Consider the following 23728-nt stretch of genomic DNA (forward strand, 5'->3'; position numbering starts at 1 on the left):
ATTTGTATGTGTATATTTTTTATTATTCAGTGTTCAAACAGACATTTGTTTTGTTTGGTTGATGTAAGTTGCTATGAGCAAAGACATTTTTGTCATATACCCAAGGTTTATATATACGTATGTATATACTTTGTTTTGTAGGTCTCAGCTGACATAATATTACTTTCATTTAAAAAAGTGCTTTATTTACAAATTTGTATGTACTCAGTACCTTTAGACCTATTGAAGTGAAACCAGGCGGTAGGCAATATGTCTGGAGAAATGGGTTACACTTCACCTGTTAATTACTCAACAGGTACCTTTAAAATAAATTCGTATAACAGATTACTGTAAGTGGCTGCAAATGTATGGTTTGCTATTAATTTGTATTACCATAAATTATTTTTTCCTAATTAAAAACACCATCATTTTGCAGGTGTCGATCACATGTATGAAATATCAGGTAGCAATCGATACCAAAGTATGCTACCGCCATTTCAATTTCGTCAAAGATCTGGCAATATTGATTGGAGAAAACTTAGCAAAATTGATGTCAATAAAGTCGCTCAGGAGCTTGATTTTGTTACACTTCAGGTATGTACAAATAGCAGCCTATAGTTTTTTGCAACTATTATCTTTGTCAACATTTAAAGTAATGTATGGTTCTGATAGGCCATAAGTTGTTCTACATGATAGCTTTGTGTTATTTTTGTGAGCAAATTTTTTTGTCCTTGTAGGAACATATTGTTACCGTCACGTTTTGTAATATCGATGCAGTTGGAGATCTTGATCCATTATTTGTAAAACTATTCAGATTGGGACAATACACAATAGAGTATCTTTTGCACTCTCAGGTATTCAAGTTAATTTGTGAATGATACATCTGTAACACTAACATGACTAACATAAGTATTACACTTTTAGTATAACAGTATGCTTTCTGTTGGTTATGTTTATACCTCATCAACCATTGCTCTAAAAGTATGACATAACTATCATTTTTGGTATACATACCAGTAATGTATCATATGTATTTTTACAGTTATATTGGATGTAGGATATACAATGTGTTTTATGTCTGTATGTATTTTATTTGTAGTGATCAAGTTTTTATAATTAGGATAGCGAATGTAGCCGAATTATTTAGCCATTAACTTGCAGCTAGCTGTCATGGTCGACAATTGTCAAGTAGGATTTATAAGAGTATGCGAAACTGCTTTTTATTTTTATGAGTTGTAATGAAACTCGTTGTACTTGCAATGTATGTCATGCTAGACTCCAAAGTTTATCTTGAAAACTAAATATTTGAATGTTAAGCTGATAAAAAAAGGAGAAACAATTTGCGAGTTGATGAAATACAAAAGATTTTGCCTCAAATTCTGCCCTAGATACATGTTCTCCACAAACAGTGATTTCTTAGTGGTTAAGAGTTTTAGCTTGAAAGCGGCAATTAGCTAGATAAGTTTTTCTTTGAAATGTCCAAGCATCCTAGTTTTCATTTGATTGTTTCCTAAACATTAATTATTTCCTGTTTGGTAGGAATACTTACAGTCAATTATTGATGACTTGGAGGGTCGAATAAATGTGGCAGGAAAAGACAAGCAACAAATGGAACAGAAAATCGTGGAATTGACTGATGAGGTACATAAGGTAAAACAAGAAAGTAAAAAAAGAAGAAAAATAATCCAACAGCAACAAATGCTTATAGAAGCAGGTGCTTCAAGCTATTACCAGGTTAGCATATATAAGTTCCTTCATCCCGAAATTTTATAAGGACACTAAGCTTGTATCGGTTTAGTTAAATTCAGTCTAGTAATTTGTATAGGGCATGTTTTCATAGTAAACATCAGTGTCAATTGCTCTTTAAATTGGTTTAAATTTGCTACATTTAGTTTATATTGTTCAACAATACATGCTTACTTTTATCTTCACCTAGTGTCCACACTGTGAGAAAGCTTTTATGAATGCAAGCTTTTTACAAGGGCACATGCAGCGACGTCATCCAGATTCAGTTAATTATATCGGAGATGTTATCGGTAATGATTTTCTTCTTAGCAATTCGTTTTTGATCCATTTTGATGCTTTACTTGGTCTTGCAATGTTTAATTAGTTTTAGATTTTCATTCACGGAATCCCTGCATACATTATCATAGTGATGAACAATATAGTATTTTAATTAAAAAATGTTACCAATCTAGCTCATTCACAAAGAGAACAAGGAAAACTAGGCGGCCAACTAAGACAGCTTGAATCTGAATTGAAGAGTGAAAGAGAAAACTTCAATTTAAAACTACAAAAGGTAAATAAAACGACAAGTCAATCGCAACAAAACTATTTTCACTGATAACCTGGCATATATATTTCAACTTTTTGTGTTATACTATGCTGGTGAGTTTATTAAATGTAATGAAATAGGCTGAGGAAGACAAGCAGAGATGGGCCGAACAATCTCGTATGGAGATGGATGAATGGAAGTCAAAAGAAGAAGTAAGATGGAAAGAGGAAATAAATGCAATGAAGGAAACGTTCATCTCTGACATTAACAAACTGAAATCAAAAGAACAAAAGTACCAAAAAGTAATGGGCTTATTATTTCTATATGGCTCAAAACAACAGAAGTGTGTTATTAATGCAATGCCAGGTGGTATAGTTAATAGAACAGCTCACTTAAAAATTGTTTGTTAATTACTTCTTGCAATTGGTTTGATTATGAAGCCAGAACTAATCTTTCTGTTTCCTTTAAAATTATAAAACATAACGGCATCAGCATTATACCACGCACAAAGCAAAACATAATGAAGTATTTATGTGCATATTTTCAATGTTTAGACCATCACCAATCTACAACAGACGATGGATCAGCGACAGTCAAACCTTGGTGAACTTGTCGACGATTTTGAGGAAGAGAAGACGAAACTGCGTGATTATGAAGAAAGGGTCATTTCTTTAGAACAAACAAACAGTGATAAAAACAATCAGGTCGAAATACATTACTGATAGCTTCTTGTGCTTTAGATATTATATTTGTGTAACAGCTGACAATAGTTGAAAAAAAATGTTTTTCAATGAACAGGTAAATAACTCGTGGTAGTTAAATAAATAGTTGCAATATTCATAGGTGGGCAGTACCGATACCAGTACCGTCGGTACTTTTGAAAAAACGTACTGAATCTCTGTACCGACTTACTTTTTGCAAAAAATTTCAACAAGTTTGTTTTCAAAAAAACTTGTTAATTAATCCTTAATACTAATTTTAGCATTTGTGGATCTTTTTTAATCTAGAAATTGCAAGTAAAGTTGCAAGTGATTAACGTCACATATGTTTTGACCTGGAGTAACCTTTATCGGGGACATAATTGCAGCAAAGATTTCATTTGTTGCAGCATCTTTTACACGAAAAGTACCGGTACCGAGTACCGACAAAGTACCGAACTACGTTTCAAAAATAGAATTTCAATAATATTTCATCAGTTAGAATTTGAATTTCTAGATTGAACAACTATCAGCGGCATTAAAGAAATTACGCAAAGACCAACAAGTATCATTGCAAAAGCAAAAAGATCAGATTGAAATGGAGCAACAAAGAAAAATGCAAGAACTACAAAATCAGGTAAAATTTTTTTGCATTTGCCTATTATTTTTTTTTTAAAACTCCAAGCTTAAAATAATACTGATTTTCAGATGAACAAATCTAATTCGATCGCCAAGGTTGCACAGTTGCAGAAACAAATGCGTAAATTAGCCAGTAAGAAACAGGTGCATAAATTTCGGGCCAGCATGTTGTTCATAAATTTATTTCATTACATAATTTATTTATTTAATTGCTTTGTGCAATTTTTTCTCCAGGAAACAAAACCAAAGCAGCTTTTTGTATCAGAAGGTAAATATCAAACTTAAATTAACAATAAATACCCAAATGTAATTTTAAAAATAAGTTATGCAATATCCAAGTTGGCACTTCTAATGGCTGAAAGAGGTGGAAGTTCTTTGCTTATGTAGTTTGTGAGTTTGTTTGTTTCTGTAGATGAAAGTGAGAGCACAGATGCCTCGAAGGACCCCACAGCCAGAGAAAAACTCAAAAAAGAAATGGCTGCAAACTTCAAAGATCACCTTAAGGCAATTTTAGATGAACAGTTAGCCAACTGTGGAATTGACCCTGTAAGATATTCATAGTTTATGCTAAACTTCCACTTTGCCTGAACATTACAGACAATAAAGTAACAAGAATTTCTAATGTCTTAATTCCATTACAGACCGTCCCAGGAATAAGCACATCGACTTTGACCAATAAACTTATGGTGTTGAAAACTCAGCGTCAGCAAAGTGCAAAGGAGATCCCTCGATATTATCAGATGCGAGAAACCCTTCGCAGAAACCTTGACGAAGAACTGAAAAGGAGGTCACCAGGTAGCTACAATGTTAGATTAACTAATTGATTTGCTATACATAATTAAACTAATTAAATGGGACGTTAGTAGTTCTCATGCGTTTGACAAAACATTGCATGTTCTTGTTACAATTGTTGCACATTTTACAAATCTAAGGGTTTGAATTTTTGTTTATCCAACAGCGCAACCAAAGCCAAAAAAGAAAGCTTCAAGCACTTTAAAAAAGTGAGTTATGAACAATATCCTTTACCATTTACTTTTCCTTAAGTACTCCTGCATTGCTGGAGCAAATGTGTTTCGAAGGGACTTTATGCTTGAAAATAAAGGCCAGTGTGTTTTCTAGTTTTTATGAAGCTCAGTGCTTTTCATACACCCCTCGAGCCTTTATTCTTTCTCAAAAATACTACTAGATGTAAAGTATTTGTTTGATAGGGCCAGATCGTCCCCTTCTTTGCAACCAGCCCCGATACCGCAAGCATCCAGTACACCACTACGTCGCAAATCCCCACCGGTTGAGAAAAAGTCACCTAAGAAGAAATTTGCTTCTGACAGCAGAGTGAATAAAACACCAGGATCTTCGCCGGCAACCGCACTTAGTCAACCTAATAAAAGAGCACGAACAACGGCGCCAAAAGAGGTCGCATCTGTGACGAAACAAGCGCCCATTGTGACCAAGAAATCACCTGTTCCGTCACCTCGTGCAGCTGAAGGACATGACATGTAAGTTACCACTAAATACTGTAAAACTATTGCAAAATATTAATGTCGAATATCTGATGGACGTGCTACCTACTTCTGATGTAGCAAAGCATAGCTGAATATTATTTCAAGTGCCTGGAGAAAAATGATAGGACAATCTAATGATATTTTATGACACATTGTAATTTTTAGACGTCCCGTTACTTTAATAATGTTAACCAGCGCCTTGTTTCCCATTTTCATTTATTTAAGCTCTCCGTGGGATACCGACGATTCCGAAATTTCTGTCTTACCGGCCCCAGAGCCTGTAAAACCCACCCACGAGTCTGACTTGGACGATTTATTTTCATCGGACGACGACGACGACGACGAACAACCACAAGGTGACGCCATCATGCATACATAAAACTATTTGCGCAGTTGTAGGTTTGTCAGAGCTAAAAAAATTGTGATCATTTGGTTCTTGGTTGTTTTTTGGTATTTGCCGTTTCATACCTTTTGTTTGAAGAACGGTATTATGTCTTTAGATAAGGGACGTACTGTAAAAGATTTGACAAAATCTATTGAAAGGCAGCTTGGTGGCCCTCGTAAAAAACCTCCTGCCGGTGCAGTAGATGTGGCCCCAAAGCATGAAACTAAAATAGAGGTAAAGGCAGTGCTTGTACATACATATCGTACTTGTCGCTGATTGATCATCGGCACTGTGGTTGTCTAGCAAAGGAATTAAAGCGGCCTTTTTGCAGAAATTTGAACATGATGAAGACGATGATTCTTTCGTAGTAAGCTCCTTGGAAGAAAACGTTGCAAAAACAGGTTATTTTTATCATTGATTTCGCGCCCAATCACATGTTACTCAAAGCACGTTTACATGAAGGCTAAATGCGCATGAAATTTTTTTGCAGCACCAAGTGCTTTTCGGTTTCGTTAAAGGAAAAAGCTATGAGAATTTGAAATCTCATATCTGTTATGTGCATAGAACGTAAGGCACTTCGCTGATCTTAAATTTTGGTAAGCTAAATACCTAAATCGACATTATGTACATCTAAGACTCACAGTAAGATGCTACAAGGATATACACATCAACTTAAAATCACTTTGGCCCAAAATGTTTGGTTAAATTTTTTGTAAAAAATTTATCAGTTTTAGTAACTCGCGAAATTCTCATATTTTGATGTAAACTGAAGTGTCGAATCGGTCAACGTTTTTACAAATAACTTAGCGTTTTACGTTTGGCGTTGAAAAAAAAACGTTTCTTAAAAAATGCTTTCCAAAAATATAATAACATTCAATAATTTGTATTTTGCCAAAGATTTACAATTTTGTAGCACTGAGATTACAAAACCAGATTTCTAAACCAGGGTGCGTTTATATTTTCGGTATTTATTTTTCATTGCTGTTTCTTTCACGCAAAAATCAGTTTTGTTTGGAAACGGCATTTTGTCAAAACAAGATTTTGACCCAAAATTACCATTTTCGGTAGATTTTACTCACGCATCTCCTAATCAAATTTTAAAACCAGCTATACGTTATACGTCTCTGCATTTGATCAGGAAATCCCTTAAAAAATACAAGTTTTCTTTGAAAACCTTTGCGGAGAGATGTGCAACAACGTCGTATACTTGCGTTATGAAGCTTCAGCCAATAGAACTATATTCAGGGTTGCCATACCATCCTTATTTCTAAGATTTGTCCTTATTTTGAAGGTCCGTGTCTTATAAAATAATTTTGTCCTTTTTTCTAAGAAATGTCCTTATTTTCACTTGCGTCCTCATTTTCGTCTTATTTTTAGGGCAGATTTTCGTATTTTGGGCATTTTGACACCTTAAGTATACCACTTTGTACCAAAGAGACACAAAAATTGAGAACATGCAAATAATAGCTAGTTTTTTCATTTTTGGAACAATGATTGCCTTCTCCTGTTGTGCACTGATTAAGGTAGTATTCTTCTTTTGTTTCCTGTTCGTCCTTATTTTTGAGTCCAGACCGATGGCAACCCTGACTATATTCATAGCAATTCATGACGAACTTGCTAACGACCATTGCTGTTCTCTGTTGACAACCGTTTTCGTTGCGCATCGGCATGAGTCATGTAAATACACGGGTTGAGCGAAACCAGCAAGTGACGTCATTCATTGCGCCTCCTGTCTTTGAAGTATTTCGAGCATAAACACTGGCTTAATGTTTGTTTACCAACAGCTGTCTTTGCATATTGAAGCATTGCATTGATAAAATTACGTACCGTACAAAGCATGTTACTGAATTGTACCGTGTATTGAAATAAACGACTGCTAACAGATGTTCGTCCAGCCGGTTCAAGAGCACCTCTAGGCAGTGGGTTGCGGAGGAGTGGCGCGTCCAATTCTTCTAATACTTACGGTACAAGCGTGTGGGGGTCTGGTAAGTAAAGATTTATTTATATTGGGGAGAAATAAACGACATATGCTCATTGCTCATGTTTCGTCTTTGCTTGCAGCTGAAAGTAGAACTATCTGTGTTTGGCCTAAATTTTAAACTATGCATTGTCTTGACGTAAAGCATTTCGTTATTAATGTTTTATATTATATTCCTGCGGATATAACAAAAACTCTTTTTTGAAACAATCACGTCCGTATTTAACTTTTCAGGCCACAAAGGTACAAAAGACCAGACCCACGAAGACTCCGACTGGGATGATGACTTAGAACTTGAGGAAATTCTTACATAAACATAAGCCAGCAATATTCTATTTTTTGTAATGTAGTATTATTTTTGATGCGTAGTATTGAAGTAAGATTGTACGTAGCCTGTAATGTATTTGCTTTTCAAAATAAATTAATCCGCCCAGTGCTCTATGTAAGGTACAGGTAAAATTTACGAACTTTGATAAAGGGCTTGAGGCGCTCGAAACTTTGTGATTATGAGGAAGTGAACAAGGCGCGCGTTCTTCCTAGTTAGTACGCGCTGTCCCGAGTGTAATTTTACACATTGCTAAATTCCAACTTGAATTATCGTGCTGCAATACTATTGCATTCAAGCATCTGTAGAGTACGAGCGCGAAAAAATATTCACAATCGACAAATACCAGACATACCACTGTACAATTAGTGCAAACTCACTTAAAGGCTAAAGCGATATGCAATAAAGTGGTGGCAACAAGTTTACTGGGTGGTGGTGGGTAGCCACTAAAATCTTAACTTATTTTATGCATTATTGATTTTTTAATTTGCCACTTTATTGCTAAAGTCTAACTTAAAAAAAAAATATGTGAGATGTTTATTTACAAAACTATTGTGTAAGGGAAATACCCAAGATAGTGTTACGACTGTTTTCGTTGTAATGACTTCACTTTGCCAAATAGGTCAGCTGCAAACTTTTTAAGAAAATTGCACACGGAATAGGCCTAGGTAGTGTAGGCTAGTACAGAAGTACACAGCCAAAATTCGAGTAGCAGGGTCAGGTGGTTGTGCAATTGGCCTGGAATAAGAATAGCTTACCGGTGCAGGGAATTTAAATTTCAGAAATCAAACTGCATTTCGCAAAATAGTACTTAACTGAGATAAGGTTTGGAGTTCAAACCAACAAATCATCGCAATAATATCTAGGTCATTATCATTGGCAGGTTGAGAGCATATTACGGTTTTATAGTCTTTATCCTTAAATTGAGGAAAGTCTTTGCAAGACAAAAAGGAAGTTTGCCTTGTGCAAGTTCCATAGATGGATATACATTACGCATACAAAATGTTTGGGTTTAGTGCAGAAGTGCACAACCAGTTGACGTCACAATTTGAGTAGCTGGGCTCTAGTATGAAAAGGCATCCTGAGGTTGTGCACTTCTGCACTAGACCCAAATGCTTGTTTGGTATTAGAACAAATTTTAAAACATTTTCTTACCCTTTACAATGATCCCTTACAAACTCAACCCCATCCATAAGAAAATATCCAAACATTTAGTTAATTGACAAGTACCCGATCAACCAGCTGCAAATGCAACTGTGTTTAAATATTATTAAGCATCCTGGCATCCGAAACGTTGAGCGACTCTGCTAAGAAATCGAGTCAGGTACCACCACTACTTTATTGACTCATATTAACAATTTCTTACTCTTAACGAAGATACCTTTAACACTTATCCCCATCCATTGGAAAATTTCAGTCATTTAGCAGGCACTAAGCTAACTTTCTAAGCAGAATCGCTCAAAGTTTTAGTTGACTCTATCATTTAGTGATGATATTCTGTCAAGCTCCTGGCTTGTCAATTAAATACCTGATAACACTATCGGGCTGAATTTTAAAGGTATCATTGTTAAGGGTAAGAAATTGCTTTAAAACATAAAATAAAAAGTTTTTGTTTTGTTTAACAATTTTATACCTTTAACAATTTACATTACTCCATGACTGACAATCTGGTTTGGATGCTTTAACCATACATGTTGCTTTGCTTCATGTTTGTATGCCGCAAATTTGCTCCATTGACCTTTTGTTGTTTTGGGTTGCATGATTTTGCTAGGATTCTGCCAGATGGTGGCTATTTTTTATATGGTATTGCTTGAATTTGGAACTGTTTATCTGAACCATTGAACAGAAGCAAGTATCGTTCATATCTTCCTCAAGTGTATTACAACAGTAGACCTACAGCACAACTGGGAATCGCAGTTTGCGATTGCACTGCTATTTGACTTGCACCGTTAAATACAACCTGGTACTTGATTTCGGTGCAACTACTAACAGTTGTGTTTTATAGAAAATTGTTGTTGACTTGTGACTTTGATTTATAACGAGTAAGAACTACATTCTGAAAATGGATTCAGTTCTAGCCGTTTCTGTAACATTGCTACTGAGTGGATTAATACGTGGTACATTTGCCTTTGATGCTGGAGATGGAATTGCATTAGCATTTGGATTGGTCATAACTATTTGTTGTTTGATGGCATGCATAGGTGCCTATGCGCGGAGGACTGGAAGAACCTAATCCTTCTGATGACTGCTCATAAACAATAACACAAAAAAAGTACTTTTCATAAAGAAAATCAAGTGATTTATATCAATGTGGCAAGAAATGCACATATATATGTATCTTTGAAGAAAAACGAATATGTATATATATAAAAAAAGAATGTCAATGAAGATAAACTGGAAATATGTGTAAAATTTTGGAAGATTCACAATGGTGTATACAGAAAATGAATTACACATGATCAAAATAACTAAAAGTATGAGGTATATGGCATAGTAAAATAGTATCTACCAGTTAAAAGATTTTCCAATCAGTTTGAATAAACGTTCATTGTATGGTTTGTAATGGTCATACATTATTTTTCTCACGTGGTCATCAATCTGAAATTAAGTATCGTTTATGTGCGTCAGTAAAGTATTACTACCATTGCTTTAAGTTTATATGGTGTATGGTGTATGATATAAATGTAGATATTCCAACATTACCTGCATCTTAGCTCTTCCTTTATTGGTACCCAAACACGAAGGAATGCCATTTGATAAGTAGCAATAAAACCCTTTTGTTTCATTAAAAAAGATATTGATATCATCATAATATGCTGGTAGACCAAGGAATGATTGCACCTCCAGTAGACCTGAAAGGGCATCTACGCCCAACAAATTGGACAGTTTAAGCATAAAATTAAAATCAAACCTTCTAAGTATGAAGTAATTTGAATAGAGAGTTTTGTATTGATGATTCAGTGGATTTCTAGCGCATAAATACCTGATATAAATTTGTCTCCATCCAGAACAAGTATTTGATTTGGAGAAAACGCTTTGTACCATCTTGAAAGGTAAACCTCATACTCGCCCAGCCGCACACGATGACTGTTTCGTAGCTTCTTATTTTCTTTGTCAACATATATTTCATCTGGATCCTTAAGAGGAGTCTGATTCTTTCGAAAGCGTCTTAAATCAATCTATTAATGGATGAACTACTGTTTTTCTTAAAACAATGAATGTATGCAACAGAAAGTGAAATATTGTGCAATAAAATTAAACTATGGTATGTGGCTTTATTTCAAGACTGAACAAAAGTGTTACCATTTGTACATTTGAAGCACACAGGGAAAATAATTAATATAAATTACTCACTTGTACATGGTCACTTAGTAATCTATCAACTGGATTCCGCAGCACTGCTATTAGCTTCATATCTGGATTCAATGAGCGAACCCTTTCAAGCACATCTGGAGCCCAAATGTAAGAGGGGGTCTTCTCTATTGTGATTTGAGATTGATTTGATTCTGGCATACGACTGCGATACCTGTTAATCAGTTTATAACCATCCTTACCAATTGATTTCAAAAGTTTTACAATGCAAAACGTATAGCAGTAAGTAACTTAAATATACCAGTTTAATCCTAAAGAATATGATTCCTGATCATCAAAATAATGGCCTTCAGCGTGCAAAGTTTTTATGTTCGGATGAGCTGCCAGCATACTAATAAGCGCACGTGTTCCACACTTTTTTGCACCAATGATCAACACACTGGGAAGAGCCTGATGCTTCCAAATTTCTAAGTTAGCTGATGGTAGGCACACTCCATCTACATACAATACAATATCACACTAAAACATCCCGAGAAATACTGCAGTAACACAAATTTCAACAATCTTAGGTGAAAGTATATTCTAGTTATTAGATATGAGTGATTTATGAAAAAAATTAATCATTCCTTGTAATTTTGAATACAGTTTTGTATAAAATGTATAGGGTAATACCCTTGAATGACCAATGACAATGTACTCAAATAAACATGCTAAACAACATCTCCAGATCATTAAAATAGACCAGCTTCCATTTTTAAACCACACTCTGTGACATTATTGGAACAGCTGGAGATCGAAGAGAAATAAATAAAAAACAGACCCAAGTTCATCAAAGGTTTATCTATTTGGATTAACCAAAACTTGAGGTGCAATGGAAGTTTATTAAACGTTATTGATATACTCCATTATGTGATGAACATAAATACTAAGCATTCAAGGTGGTGGTGGTGGGGGGCAGTAGTGTAACCCAGTCATTTTTTTAAGACTCGAGTCAAGTCATGTCACAAGTTGACTTAAATCAAGTCGAGTCAAATTACTAATTGGATCAAGTTAAAATATAATGCAAGTCAGGTCATTGACTATACCTTTAACCGATTGTTCGTAACAAAATCAAATGTCAGTAATTCAATTGGTCAATAACTTAACAAGGATTTAATGACTTGCATCAAGTTACTTTCCAAGACTCGAGTCAAGTCCTTTCAAGCATTGACTCAAGACAAGTCAAGTAATTTAAAAACGTGACTCGAGTCATTACAACACTGGTGGGGGTTTTTATGAAATTTTGCATGTTCGTCTTAGAATTCCCTAATAAAAAACAGAATTTCATAACATGCAGCTGAGATATCATGAAATAATAATGAAATTAAAATTAGCAAAAGCTGAAGTTGACCACAACAACCTATCAAGCTCAATTTTATTACAACAGCGACTATTATCACATCTTTTTAATTTTTTTTTACATACCAGCCCCATTTTGCTTCCATCAAAGAACATTTGTGCAGATTAGGGGTCAGGGAACTAAGACAAGACTATTTTATGTGGCCCCCAATGCCCACTTTAATTTTCTGGATATAATGCGCCAAATATGAGATTTGTTGATGAAAAAGTATGGCCTTTGTAAGATATGGTGACTGATAATTAACATATAAATTTTTTACTCAGTTTATAGTACAGGGCTGAATCCATGTAATTTATTTAGTTACCTGATTATGCCCCCTTCTACCGTGTTTCTCCGAAAATAAAACCTACCCTAAAAATAAGATCTAGCCTGAATTTCGAGAATGATTTTAATATATGCCCTACTTTTAAAATAAGACCTAGTAGTAGATCCATAGCGCGAAAGTGCAATGACCTGAGGACGATGATATGATCATTTTTGAATAAACATAATTTTCAACTTTGTTTTTAATAAATGAAAATAAAAGACATCCCCTAAAATAAGCCCTAGTGTCATATTTTTAAGCGAAAAATAATATAAGTCCTGTCTTATTTTCAGAGAAAGACGGTAGTTACATTAACAAACTTTACTACACACTATGTAACATGTTTGTCTTTGAAAGGAGACAAAGAAAGGCACCTTGAGGAAACTGTCATAACTTGTCATTTATTTATTCCATACATTGACATTTGTCCATTAAATACTCTGTGCTTTCTGGGACTAATGACCAAACGGCTGATCGGGATCTCTTCAACTTTTTGTATGGATCATCTTCTTTAGAGATAATAATTCTGTATCGTTTGTTGCAATAGCAAAAACGAGAGTTATGTTGAGCATTTTTTGCATTAACTTTTTCAAAACAACCAATCTTACTAGCCCTTACGTCTTAAACTGCAACAAAATAGATTAGAACTCAATTTGACTGCCAAATCAAAATTTTATTTATTTCTGCATATTGAATAAGAATGTTTTGGTAAAAGTTCACCTTGTGTTCAGACTTCAGCAATATGCAGGGTAGAAGTGAAAGTTAAAATAGAGGAGCTTGTATCGTTCAGAATAGTTAAACTTGCATAGTTATGACAACTAAAGAACACAATTATAAAGTTGCTATTATAACTGTTGTAATAAATCTAAACACATGTTATCTAGTTTTGATTTAGTGGATCATGGTAAAAATTAATTAAAGTAGTAGATTGTAGAACTTGTGGGGGTCAAGCCAGGCCATTGGACAATTTTACTTTAACGTTTCATTTTATCATGTAAGTTAAATTCTTTGGTTGATTCCCTTCCTCTTTAATTTAACCACTGGTATTACATTTCGATAATCAGTTTGATTAAATTTACACCATCACTTACCTCCTGTACAAACATAATCTTCTGTTTCAAATGCAGATAAGAGGTATTTTTTGACATAGAAGTAGTTTCCAGTTTGCGTTGAAATGTTATTATAGAAGCGAAAGCACAGAAATAATAAAATAAGAAGAAAAGGGCCACGTTTAATGCCTTTCCTCATGTTCTTAAAAAGTAAAATTGGCAGTATTAATAATATGCTCAAAACATTAAGTGATGACATGCATAGTTTTTTTGGGAGGCTGTTACTTCACAACGCAGCAGTAAAAATAACTAAAGAGCTGATATTCAAATTATATGTAAAAAAACCATCATATACATTGTAACATGGATTAACTTTTTCCTAGAAAATAATCAAACATGAGCAGTTTCATATTTATATAGCTAACTGATACAAAAGTCATACAACTTTTACTGTGCTTCAAATAAAAAAACATTTTAATAACTCATCATACCTGTTGGCATAAAGCTTGGTTTAAAAAGAATTATCATTGCAACATTTTACACAACTTGTATGATTGGCATCCAGAACAAAACCAAGTATTTTAAATGGAAATCAACAGAACATATTCCTCTTGGTAAAATGTATTGAGTGATAATATGTACACATAATTCCACATTTACAAGATAATAACTTTGAATTTGTGGTGATAACATTGCGAAGTTTAACCAAATTTACAAAAAGAAACATCAGTTGAAATAAACACAGAAATTGAAAGAAATGGTTATGCACTGAAAATTTTCAAGCTAATCAAGTCCACAGTACAGATGTGACAACTTCTTTGAGCACGCGTTTAGTGATTCCTTTGTGTGCTCAATAAAAAGACAACTTCTTTCAATTAATAAAAAGCATCGATTTAATTATAAACGAAATTAAATCGGCTAAGTAACTGTGGTAAACTAGAGATGACTGGACCATATCCAGTTGAGTTGTCATAAAGTTCAAAGAGAGGTGCAGCCACCAGTTTATAGTTGCGAGGAACTGCAAACAGAGCCTTTTCTCCCAGCTGAACCAGAAATAACTTTTTATGTTCTTTTGGTTTGGTGATGTGAGCAGGAATATAGGGATATAGTGGAGGCTCAAAATTAGGTCTCCACCAGTTTCCAATGCAATCTTCTATTATCCATTCCTGGGCAACACCATCTTGACGACCAAGAGTTTCAGTCATCAGTCTTTTTAATCCTTCAACTTCCCCTTCTCCATTAATAAGCTCTCCTCCAGGAAGCTTAAAAAAGGTAGTACCCAGCTGCAGGAGTAAAACATGAGGCAAACCATGTTCATGAACAATTAAAACACCTTCTACAGAGCGACGCTGCCCTCCCTTGTCAAATTCTTCACGCATTCGTTGAAAACGTGCCTGAACAGTGCTATCACGTTCATACAACGGTTCCTTTGTCCCAAAAGTGTAGTTTGTCAAAGGATAAAGACTAATTCCTCGATTTAAGTATGGGCTGGAGGTTTTCAAATCAACAGTGGCATCATTAGAATTATAAGAGGGTTGCTGTGAATATCTTGGCCAACCAGAACCACTACTTTGTCTTCGCACAGCCATTGCAATCAACTATGCAACCCAACTCAAGCAGATCTAAAAAAAACAATAATATCAGTATCTCAAACTTTGAAAAAAAATATGGTAATTATTTTAGCAGTAATAATTTTAATTTAACCAAAGAAACATGTTAGATAAACCTGATTCCGAGCTTAATTGGAAAGCATGGCAGTTTTCGTTTAGAAAACATGCAAGCAAAGACACAAATTTTGGCATACACTAAAGCCTCAACTCTTAGCCTAGTTTAGTTATTATAGATAGACGCTATCTGAGTTACTGTCTGGTTGGCAAGATTTTTTCCATTGCCTATACTTAACGAAGGAAATTGTCAACCCACTATCAACGCATGTATTTTATGCACCAGATAATAACGATTTCACCCAGCATATGAATTTTTCAACACAATAAAAAATTTGCGACGACGTCGTGACTCGAAATGCGTCGGAGCTTGCGTGATTTCTGCAACACGTTTAATTGCAGTACTTCAGTTCACACTTACTGCTAGTATTTTGTTTTAAACTTTGCTTGTAATGCAAGGCAAAATTGCATTTGTAACATGCCACAAATATCATGCAAACTTTTACGCATTTCACGCCACATGCTACAGAGTATGTACAGACGGAACGTTATCTCATGTCGAACAAAACCAATGCATAGGATTCAAAGCACTGTAAAATAAAAACTGGGTAATTTTTTTCAAAAGCTTTTTTTATTGTGAAAAGAAATTTACGTTAGTACCTACCTGAGTAAAACATTTGTAAGTCAACGCCCAGAGCGCTTTCAATTTAAAAAAAGGAATCATAGTGGGTTAACAATTTCCGGGTCTAGTATGAAAATGCACAATCATATGACATCACAATTTGAGTAGCTGGGATCTAGTATACAAATGCATTCTGTGGTTGTGCAGTAGACCCCAATTTCCATTGTTAAAGATAGATGATTGGAAAAATCTTGCCACCCAAAGCAAAATGGTAGCCGTGACTCGGAAAGGGTCTATTAGAGTTCAAACAACCAGTTTTTGCTTATTGATTTATCATAAATCGGCATGAAGATAAAAATTTCAGCATGCATGTTGCTGAATCTCGTGTGTGTATAGCTTCCACATTTTACATTGGGCACAAGCACAAAGTAAAGGAACCTCACTTTCCACTATGACGCATAGCCTAATGCAAGCATTTCAGTAGTCTAGATTTTATTTGCGAACAGTAGAAATATATACAAAAACGTCATCACCAGTCTACAACACAAATTTATGCTCCAAATACTTAAAAACCGATGAAAAATAGCATGGCATTATTCTTGAAACTAAAGACTGTAAAACCAAAACCAACCCACAACATTGCTAGAGCGAGAAACTCACACCAATGACTAATGCATTATTGCAACAAGTCCCTATACTGGAAAGTTTCTATGATGAGTTATGGAAATCCGTTTCTGGAGCAGAATTTCCGTCTTTCCCTGTGTTGTATATTTTAAGTGTTACGTTGACGTGGCGCATACTTTTGGAGTACATTTATTGGCGCATTTGTCGAGAGCACTGAAAATAAACTCTTCAGTCAGTTCAACTCTGCAACCAGCCAACAACGCCGCCAAAGCATTGCCTTCTTAGGCTATTAGTGTTTCACAGAACTGATTGGTACAACAGCATCACCGAACTTAAAGCTAGCACAAAATTTTTTCAACACAAATCATTATTATTATTATACCAATCAAAGTCCACAGAAACATTTATTTGGTGTTAAAGAATAAAAATGTTTTGAAATTTTAAAAACCTTTTTTCTATAAGTAGCAAGTATGACAGATTAAATTTTTCTAATACATGAAGTTTTAAGTTTTTAATACTAAGTAACCGTTTTCGCACATTATATAAGAAAATAAATTTATTCTATGATTTATAGTGGAATATTTTACTGTCTCAAAGTCAAATGTTGAAAAATAAAGATGTAGTTTTACTTGGTTTACAGTACATCTATAGGAATTATGTGAACTGTCAAAAGGCAAAGTTACTTACATAGAAATCATGTAACTCATAACTTTCTTATCGAGTACCGATCTAAAGACTATCTACTTAAGACTACTATAAAATAGCCTAAAGTACTACGTAGTTACTACTGTACTGTTATAACGTATACTACTTTTGAAGTAATTTACTTTTATAGACTACTTTTCAGTGCTACGATCGACCACATCACTCAAAAATTGCAAAAACGATGGGAACAATTTGGGGACCGGACTGTAATGTTAGAGACAGAAACCGTAATGTTTGAGTTACCACCAGGGAGTGTTCATTTAAAACATGGGCACGTCGTTAAAATTATTGAAAGAAAAATTTTCTATCCTATCTGTCGATGTATAATTTGCGGACTTTTAATGAGCATTCGCATAATCATATTGCCCCAAACGCAACATAGATGTGAAATCAACGATATAAAGAACATGATAGGAAACTGCTAGGGGAAGTACCGTTTTTATTTCGCCCTCGTTACGCTTCAGTGCGGTCACATCCGTTTCACACGTTTGACTTTGGTTGAGCCTTGGACTTAGTGTAGCCTTACGGAGAAAGAACTATGATTAGGGGAAGGTGACCTTTGGAAGCTAATATATATCAGTATAGCCTATAGGCCTAGCTGAATTTGGTTAACTTTGAAGTTTACAATGGTGCGAAATTTTTAAAACTCGGTGAAACTAGGCCTAAAGATCTACAGGTATGCTTGCAGATTGAGACTGCAATATTAAAATGCCACGTATATGTTGCATGCCTGAATGCAACAACTGTCAACCTCAGCACAATTTGTTTAGTGTACCAAACAAAAAAATTTGTATCAAAAAAAAGAAGCATGGGCAGAAGTATTAGAAAGAAAAAGTTTGTTATACCGAGAGGACAAGTTCATGCACATGCACACTTGCAAAACCAGTACTAAAATTAGCCTGAAATTTGTACAATTACTCGAAGTACGATGGGTCAATTTTGACAACTAAAACATTTCTGACACGGCAGGACATTCATCTTTCGAACCGTGTAATCGCTTTTCTTTTAACTAAAGCAGTGGTTCTCAAACTGTGGTACGCGAGAGCTTTTTAAGTGGTACCGCGTACCGCTGAACATGATTTTCGATGTGCTGTGAGTAATGTGTTGCCCCGGATAGACAAGCTTGTGCAGAAGAAACAGTTGCTTCTATCAAATTAAATTGTGTTTTCTTGCTATTCATTGGTGTTATGGTATAGTAATAACGGTAATAACTAATAAATACCGGTACATTTGAGTAAAATAAGTCATTCAGGAGCCAGGTGGTACGCAGTGTAGCAAAAAAAACGAATGAGTGGTACGCGATCGCAAAAAGTTTGAGAAACACTGAACTACAGCGATAAGAAAATAAATTGAATGTTTACAAGTCTAGCTCCTGCCATCAAAACTAGATAGCAAGCATTATTACATCATCCAGCATTCAAGTCAAACAAAGCCTTTGTTACATCATAAACATTTTGTTGCATTTGAATTCACACCTAGGGTGGACTCACCACCTTTATTTAAAGACGAAACGTGTACAAATGTGTAACATACAAATTAAAATTGCGTTTCAGTTTACGCAGAATTTATCCTCCAACATACTCGAGAATACTAATTTCATCAGGAGTGAGGTTACTTGATGGCAATTCTGTTGTATTTTCTGCGTGTATTTTCCTAGAGTAAACAATCCAACTTATTGCAATTGATTTCAGAAAGTTGGAACATATTATACCACACCATTCAATATCAGTATAATACAACATTAATATCTTATCACATTAAATGTTAAGCTGAATCATAAAAATATATACCTGAGAAAAAGATCAAACATTTTTCTTGTGGCTTCAAGTGATTTGCATCGATCTGCATTCGGGCCAAAAATATGAAGAATTCTAGATATGCCATCTATACTAAACGTTGTCAACAACTCAGATCCATTTGGTTTGGTGGCGAAAATGTTCATAAAGTAATCAATGGCTTCTGTCGTCAAATCATCTGGTGATTCACATACCTCAACCCACATACTTTTAATTGTTTTGCAAGAACACGTCTCAGAGGAAAAGCCTTAAAAAATGTTAGCTTGTGAAAAATCCTGTATTTGGCATACACACAAATTTATCTTGCTAAACATGTAAACTTATAAAAATATATAAAACCTTAAGGCTGCAGGACTTACCTAAATAACCACGATGCTTGACCTTTTGATGAACTTCAAAACCTCGCTGACTTTTAAATTTTTCATCACAGTATTTACACCTAACCAGTAACATGCAAAAGTAAACTCATTAAATGCATCCAACCTTCTATTTTCCTGGTGTGAGAGATAGTTTCTAAATCATATAAAGCTATAAGCACCTTATACTTAAAAGGTCTCTTAGCCTCAGCCTATCTTAATTCTTAACTTACTGAAAGAGATCATTAGCTTGCAAAGCAGAAGATGATACAGGCTTGATTATACACTCTTCATCGTCGACAACGATTTCAATTAAATATTCAGCAGTAAGTGCTGGTGCAGACGACATGTTGGCAACTGATAGGCTACACACGTTTGAATCGTCAAAACAACGTAAACAGCAACCTCACTTCTCAGTAATCGATAAACGAACCATGCAAATGCGTATAACTTTTCGCCACGACTCACATAGTGTGAATGAGTAAGTGTCCGCAACCATGCGTGACGCGGGCGAAACAAAACCTTCTCTTCTCATAAAAAAGAAACAAACGAGGAGGGGGTAGTTTCCCATCATGTTCTTTATATCGTTGATGAAATTGTATCAAAAAAGTTACTGTTAGGATGTGTATTGATGCGTGAAATTTTTATATGATGTTGTTCTCTCAACCTGCTTTTTGCGTGAAAATGATTTCGACCACTGGGTTTTTTAGGATTGTAAATCATAGACTACTATAGGCTAGCCTAGTAATCTAGTATAATATTTTACTTCTCAAAAATATATCACTATATGTTTCAGTAGAACTTGTTTTATTTGAATTGAAATCAGCAGGATAGCATTCTAAGTACATGGGCTAGCCTACACAGTTGGAATGTTCCAAACTGTAAAAGATTCAGGTTCATGAGAATAAAAATAATAGGTTTTGATAAACGTCTCGATCCTACCTACCGGTACTAGTCAAGCAACAAAACCACGCTTAAGCTAGTAATTTTTATTCGGAAATGAAACAATAAATCCATTTTTATCCTTTACAACTTAACTACCATCTAACGGTAAAACATCTGGCAACCATTTAATTAACTGTGTTTACAGTCGATCATACTATAAAAAATTTAAACGTTTTGCTGCTGATTTCTAACTTTAGACAAAACAAATAAATAATAACTCAGGCTGAATCTGGAATTAAGATTTGGATTTGGACAAGATTTAGATTTTTGAAAATAATAGAAGTGTTGAAATGTTTATGTTTAATATTCTCAAATTTTTTGTGTTTGATTCGACGCATTCCTCCCCTACATTAGTAACTTTTAGTATACCTTACTAGAGGCACATAGGAAAGCTTTTTTCTGAGGAGTTTTTAAATTTTTTTCCAAAGTGTGTGTGTTTTTAAGTGACTAATTGTTTACACTTGTATTTTAAATTGTTTTTTAAAAGTTTGTCTTTGTGGAATCAAATGTAAGTCATGGGTCAGAATGAGTCAAACAGTGCTTATAAACAAGTTGCATCTGCAACTGAAGGTGACCCTACAAAAAATGAAGACCTAATGTTTGTCTTCCATACGACGGATGAAGATTCTAGTGACAGAGTAGTCCATGATAACAAAATGGACTATGAAATGTGGCCATATTACGTTACGTGCAATGGGCGACTGCTTGCAGAACGCAAGTATTACTGTGAGCCTGTTGATAATCTGGAATTTTTTAGACAAGTTCAACCTGGAGATGCTGTTGAGTTTGTCAAAGCAGGAAAACGTTTTCATTGGGCCATTTATGTTGGTCATGATATGTTTGTTCATTTGCATAAAGGAAAAGTCTGTGAAGTCAAATCTTCTGAGATTTGTACAGATCGGCAAGCCAGGCCAGCCAACATTATTTATAAGCAAAAATCCTTGCCTGCAGTTCAAATAGTGAACAACGCTCAGACTCAAGTGGGTAAGACTTCTATATGGAGCAGCAGTGAGTGTTTTGCAATGTGGTGTCGAACGGGCAAAGCAGAGTTCACAAATGAAGAAACCCAAATTCATAACCTTGATTCCAAATCACCAAAAATTTCACAAGGGAAATACGTTTTAGAAATGCAGTTGGATGCTGAAACTGCCACGAAAAGATTTCACACCCTATCGGAACTTGTTGAATTCAGAAGAAATGTCGAAAAATTTGGTAAAGAAATATTTATTATAGAACATTTATAGTTGTGACTATAATTAGCTAAAGATGTTATTTTTTTTTGTACAAGCACAAAATATGTGTTTTCAAGATTATATTTGAATTTTTGAAGGGCATATTGCGGGTATGTTTTAACATATATTTGCCATACTGTTTGTAAGCATAAATTTACTTAATTGGTTTACTTCATTAGAATAGGTGTGTAGAGACCATTTCTACTCTCTCTTTTCAGGTGGAAAAATATTCCTTTTCAGCTAGACTAATACCGCTACTTTTATAGACTCATTTTTTAATTTGAAAATAATTGAGCTTTTTTAAACTTCTTTTATTATGTATCCCATCTTTTCGATGTGTGGTACAATTATAGTTTTACTTAACTTTCTGAATTCAATGTTAAATTACTTGTATTCAACTAATGTTAACTGACTTCCATTGTTTATCCAGTGTGCAGACTTGCAAAAAGCTGCGGTCATGTCATTTGCACTGAGACCTTTATGACTAAAACCAAGGACCAGTGCAATATTTTCCATTTTCATGCGCAATGCTTTTGTTTAAAATTAAATATTTTATTTGTAGGTTATTATGTCCGTGTGTTATTTTAAGCTGATATCTGATGGGTTAGTAACATCGCAGATGCATTTCATACTAATGTATTATTCATTTTATTGTGTCTGTATTTGACTTGTCTATATTTCATAAATTATTAAATAGGACTCCTTTACGAAACCTTTGAAAGAAAAGTAGAGAATGATATTGTTTGAATCACATTATCTCATCTTTCGAATACCATATTATTTCCGGAGTTTGCTTTGATTTGTGTTTCCACATTTCACTCTCAACATCCATGCAGATGTTATGTGTTGGTTTCTGCGTAGTTATGGTGTTTTGTATGAATGTATTTGTTTTAGTTTTTAGAATTTTGCTGTCATTGTAACTCTGCCGCACGCACCTACAACCAGTTAAAATTGTATATTGTTTACCATGATTAAAAGTCATTGAGGTATTGGGTTTAAATTTTTTTTTACTTTTTCTTGTTCTATGTAGCCCAGAATTCTAGTATGAAATTGATTACTAAGCTGGATTCTTTTCAGTTCTTAGTGGAAAACGTTATTTTCTTATATTGGTAATGGTATTAGTTAATGAAAAGTGTTTAACCATTTATTCTGTTGCCGCTTTTTAAGTCCGCTTTAGTCATGGGTACTTTTACTCTCTCTCTGCAGAAATTCAGTCCTGTTACTTAGATGAAATGAACCTTTCATGATAATTTCCTCCAACTACTGGTACGATTGCTTTGTACTGTGTCCTTTCAACACAATTTTTTACTGTTTGGTTATTAACTCAAAGCTGGAAGCATTTGTTACATTTTTTATGTAAAACACCATTTCGGCTTGATTTATGTTGATTACCTGTGAATAATGTTCTGTACAAGTTGTTTAAAATTTCCCACATACGTTAAATTCGATGCTTATGGAATCCCATATCAAATCACATTGCATTCTGCATTCTAACATTTGATAATTCAACACAGGGGGAAGGTGGTAAACTAGGTAATTAACATGTGCCCATGTATATGTGAAAACTAAATGTCAGTTGTTATACTAAAAACTTACTGTAGTATACTAAATATATTTATTTTTAAGTGAGTGTGTTATAAGTGCATCTGTCTTCTTTTGATTTATGCCATTTTCTTAAAATGCTAATCCTCTTTTCAATTTGGTATGGGTATAATGCCAATAGTGTAATGTAATGCCAATTTGAGCTTGCCGAAGTGCCGACAAATACTTAATTTGGCATTTGTGATGGATATCCTTGCATAGTCCTCATGTTACATTGCATTTAATTGAACTTGATCTATTACACATTTGACTGTAAGTTAACAGCATTTTATTGTCTTATATTGTATATGGTTACTTTTTATTATTACTACATTTTGCTTGTTTGAAGTTTAGTGTT

The 23728-nt window shown here is 34.4% G+C and overlaps 5 protein-coding genes across 6 annotated transcripts; 2 read left to right on the forward strand and 3 right to left on the reverse strand.

The window, feature by feature from the left end:
* The first annotated feature begins 145 nt into the window (after window positions 1-145).
* On the forward strand, window positions 146-7897 carry LOC143450397 (cilium assembly protein DZIP1L-like). Its single transcript, XM_076950922.1, has 20 exons — window positions 146-295; window positions 416-573; window positions 717-833; window positions 1519-1713; window positions 1916-2015; window positions 2178-2278; window positions 2395-2556; window positions 2809-2958; window positions 3470-3589; window positions 3661-3735; window positions 3826-3859; window positions 4004-4137; window positions 4233-4386; window positions 4550-4592; window positions 4800-5087; window positions 5319-5449; window positions 5594-5712; window positions 5810-5879; window positions 7362-7463; window positions 7691-7897. Exons 1-20 carry the CDS (start codon window positions 250-252, stop codon window positions 7768-7770), a joined length of 2379 nt encoding a protein of 792 aa, XP_076807037.1. The 5' UTR covers window positions 146-249; the 3' UTR covers window positions 7771-7897.
* Window positions 7898-10054: 2157 nt separating this feature from the next.
* LOC143449153 (heparan sulfate glucosamine 3-O-sulfotransferase 1-like) lies at window positions 10055-14104 on the reverse strand. Its single transcript, XM_076949246.1, has 6 exons — window positions 13888-14104; window positions 11395-11590; window positions 11136-11307; window positions 10765-10960; window positions 10485-10645; window positions 10055-10379 (listed from the first exon to the last, which is right to left on the reverse strand). Exons 1-6 carry the CDS (start codon window positions 14102-14104, stop codon window positions 10287-10289), a joined length of 1035 nt encoding a protein of 344 aa, XP_076805361.1. The 3' UTR covers window positions 10055-10286.
* On the reverse strand, window positions 14046-16936 carry LOC143449154 (cleavage and polyadenylation specificity factor subunit 5-like). The gene has a single exon (XM_076949247.1). It carries the CDS (start codon window positions 15432-15434, stop codon window positions 14739-14741), a length of 696 nt encoding a protein of 231 aa, XP_076805362.1. The 5' UTR covers window positions 15435-16936; the 3' UTR covers window positions 14046-14738.
* A 2005-nt stretch (window positions 16937-18941) lies between these two features.
* Window positions 18942-20063, reverse strand: LOC143449426 (uncharacterized). 2 transcript variants are annotated; one of them, XM_076949633.1, is made up of 4 exons: window positions 19846-20063; window positions 19616-19695; window positions 19251-19503; window positions 18942-19113 (listed from the first exon to the last, which is right to left on the reverse strand). In XM_076949633.1, exons 1-4 carry the CDS (start codon window positions 19959-19961, stop codon window positions 19026-19028), a joined length of 537 nt encoding a protein of 178 aa, XP_076805748.1. In that variant the 5' UTR covers window positions 19962-20063; the 3' UTR covers window positions 18942-19025. The 2 variants fall into 2 exon arrangements, with proteins under 2 accessions (XP_076805748.1, XP_076805749.1); XM_076949634.1 differs by having other exon boundaries at window positions 19616-19769; window positions 19846-19910.
* Window positions 20064-20357: 294 nt separating this feature from the next.
* On the forward strand, window positions 20358-23724 carry LOC143449535 (protein LRATD2-like). The gene has a single exon (XM_076949773.1). It carries the CDS (start codon window positions 21073-21075, stop codon window positions 21799-21801), a length of 729 nt encoding a protein of 242 aa, XP_076805888.1. The 5' UTR covers window positions 20358-21072; the 3' UTR covers window positions 21802-23724.
* The last annotated feature ends 4 nt before the right edge of the window (window positions 23725-23728 follow it).

This window comes from Clavelina lepadiformis, chromosome 3 (genome assembly GCF_947623445.1).
Source record: "Clavelina lepadiformis chromosome 3, kaClaLepa1.1, whole genome shotgun sequence".
Lineage (NCBI taxonomy): Eukaryota > Metazoa > Chordata > Ascidiacea > Aplousobranchia > Clavelinidae > Clavelina > Clavelina lepadiformis.

Excerpts from the sequence above, each read along its gene's own strand:
- LOC143449535 (XM_076949773.1), top strand. The coding sequence starts at position 21,073 with ATGGGTCAGAATGAGTCAAACAGTGCTTATAAACAAGTTGCATCTGCA.
- LOC143449153 (XM_076949246.1), bottom strand. The coding sequence starts at position 14,104 with ATGTCATCACTTAATGTTTTGAGCATATTATTAATACTGCCAATTTTA. Across the intron at positions 11,591-13,887 it reads AGATTATGTTTGTACAGGAG|ATGGAGTGTGCCTACCATCA; the intron begins GTAAGTGATGGT and ends TATTGTATGTAG. Across the intron at positions 10,961-11,135 it reads TACTAAGTGACCATGTACAA|ATTGATTTAAGACGCTTTCG; the intron begins GTGAGTAATTTA and ends ATCCATTAATAG.
- LOC143449426 (XM_076949633.1), bottom strand. The coding sequence starts at position 19,961 with ATGTCGTCTGCACCAGCACTTACTGCTGAATATTTAATTGAAATCGTT. Across the intron at positions 19,696-19,845 it reads CAAGCTAATGATCTCTTTCA|GTGTAAATACTGTGATGAAA; the intron begins GTAAGTTAAGAA and ends GTTACTGGTTAG. Across the intron at positions 19,504-19,615 it reads CAAGCATCGTGGTTATTTAG|GCTTTTCCTCTGAGACGTGT; the intron begins GTAAGTCCTGCA and ends ACATTTTTTAAG.
- LOC143449154 (XM_076949247.1), bottom strand. The coding sequence starts at position 15,434 with ATGGCTGTGCGAAGACAAAGTAGTGGTTCTGGTTGGCCAAGATATTCA.
- LOC143450397 (XM_076950922.1), top strand. The coding sequence starts at position 250 with ATGTCTGGAGAAATGGGTTACACTTCACCTGTTAATTACTCAACAG. Across the intron at positions 3,590-3,660 it reads TGCAAGAACTACAAAATCAG|ATGAACAAATCTAATTCGAT; the intron begins GTAAAATTTTTT and ends ACTGATTTTCAG. Across the intron at positions 3,860-4,003 it reads GCAGCTTTTTGTATCAGAAG|ATGAAAGTGAGAGCACAGAT; the intron begins GTAAATATCAAA and ends TTGTTTCTGTAG.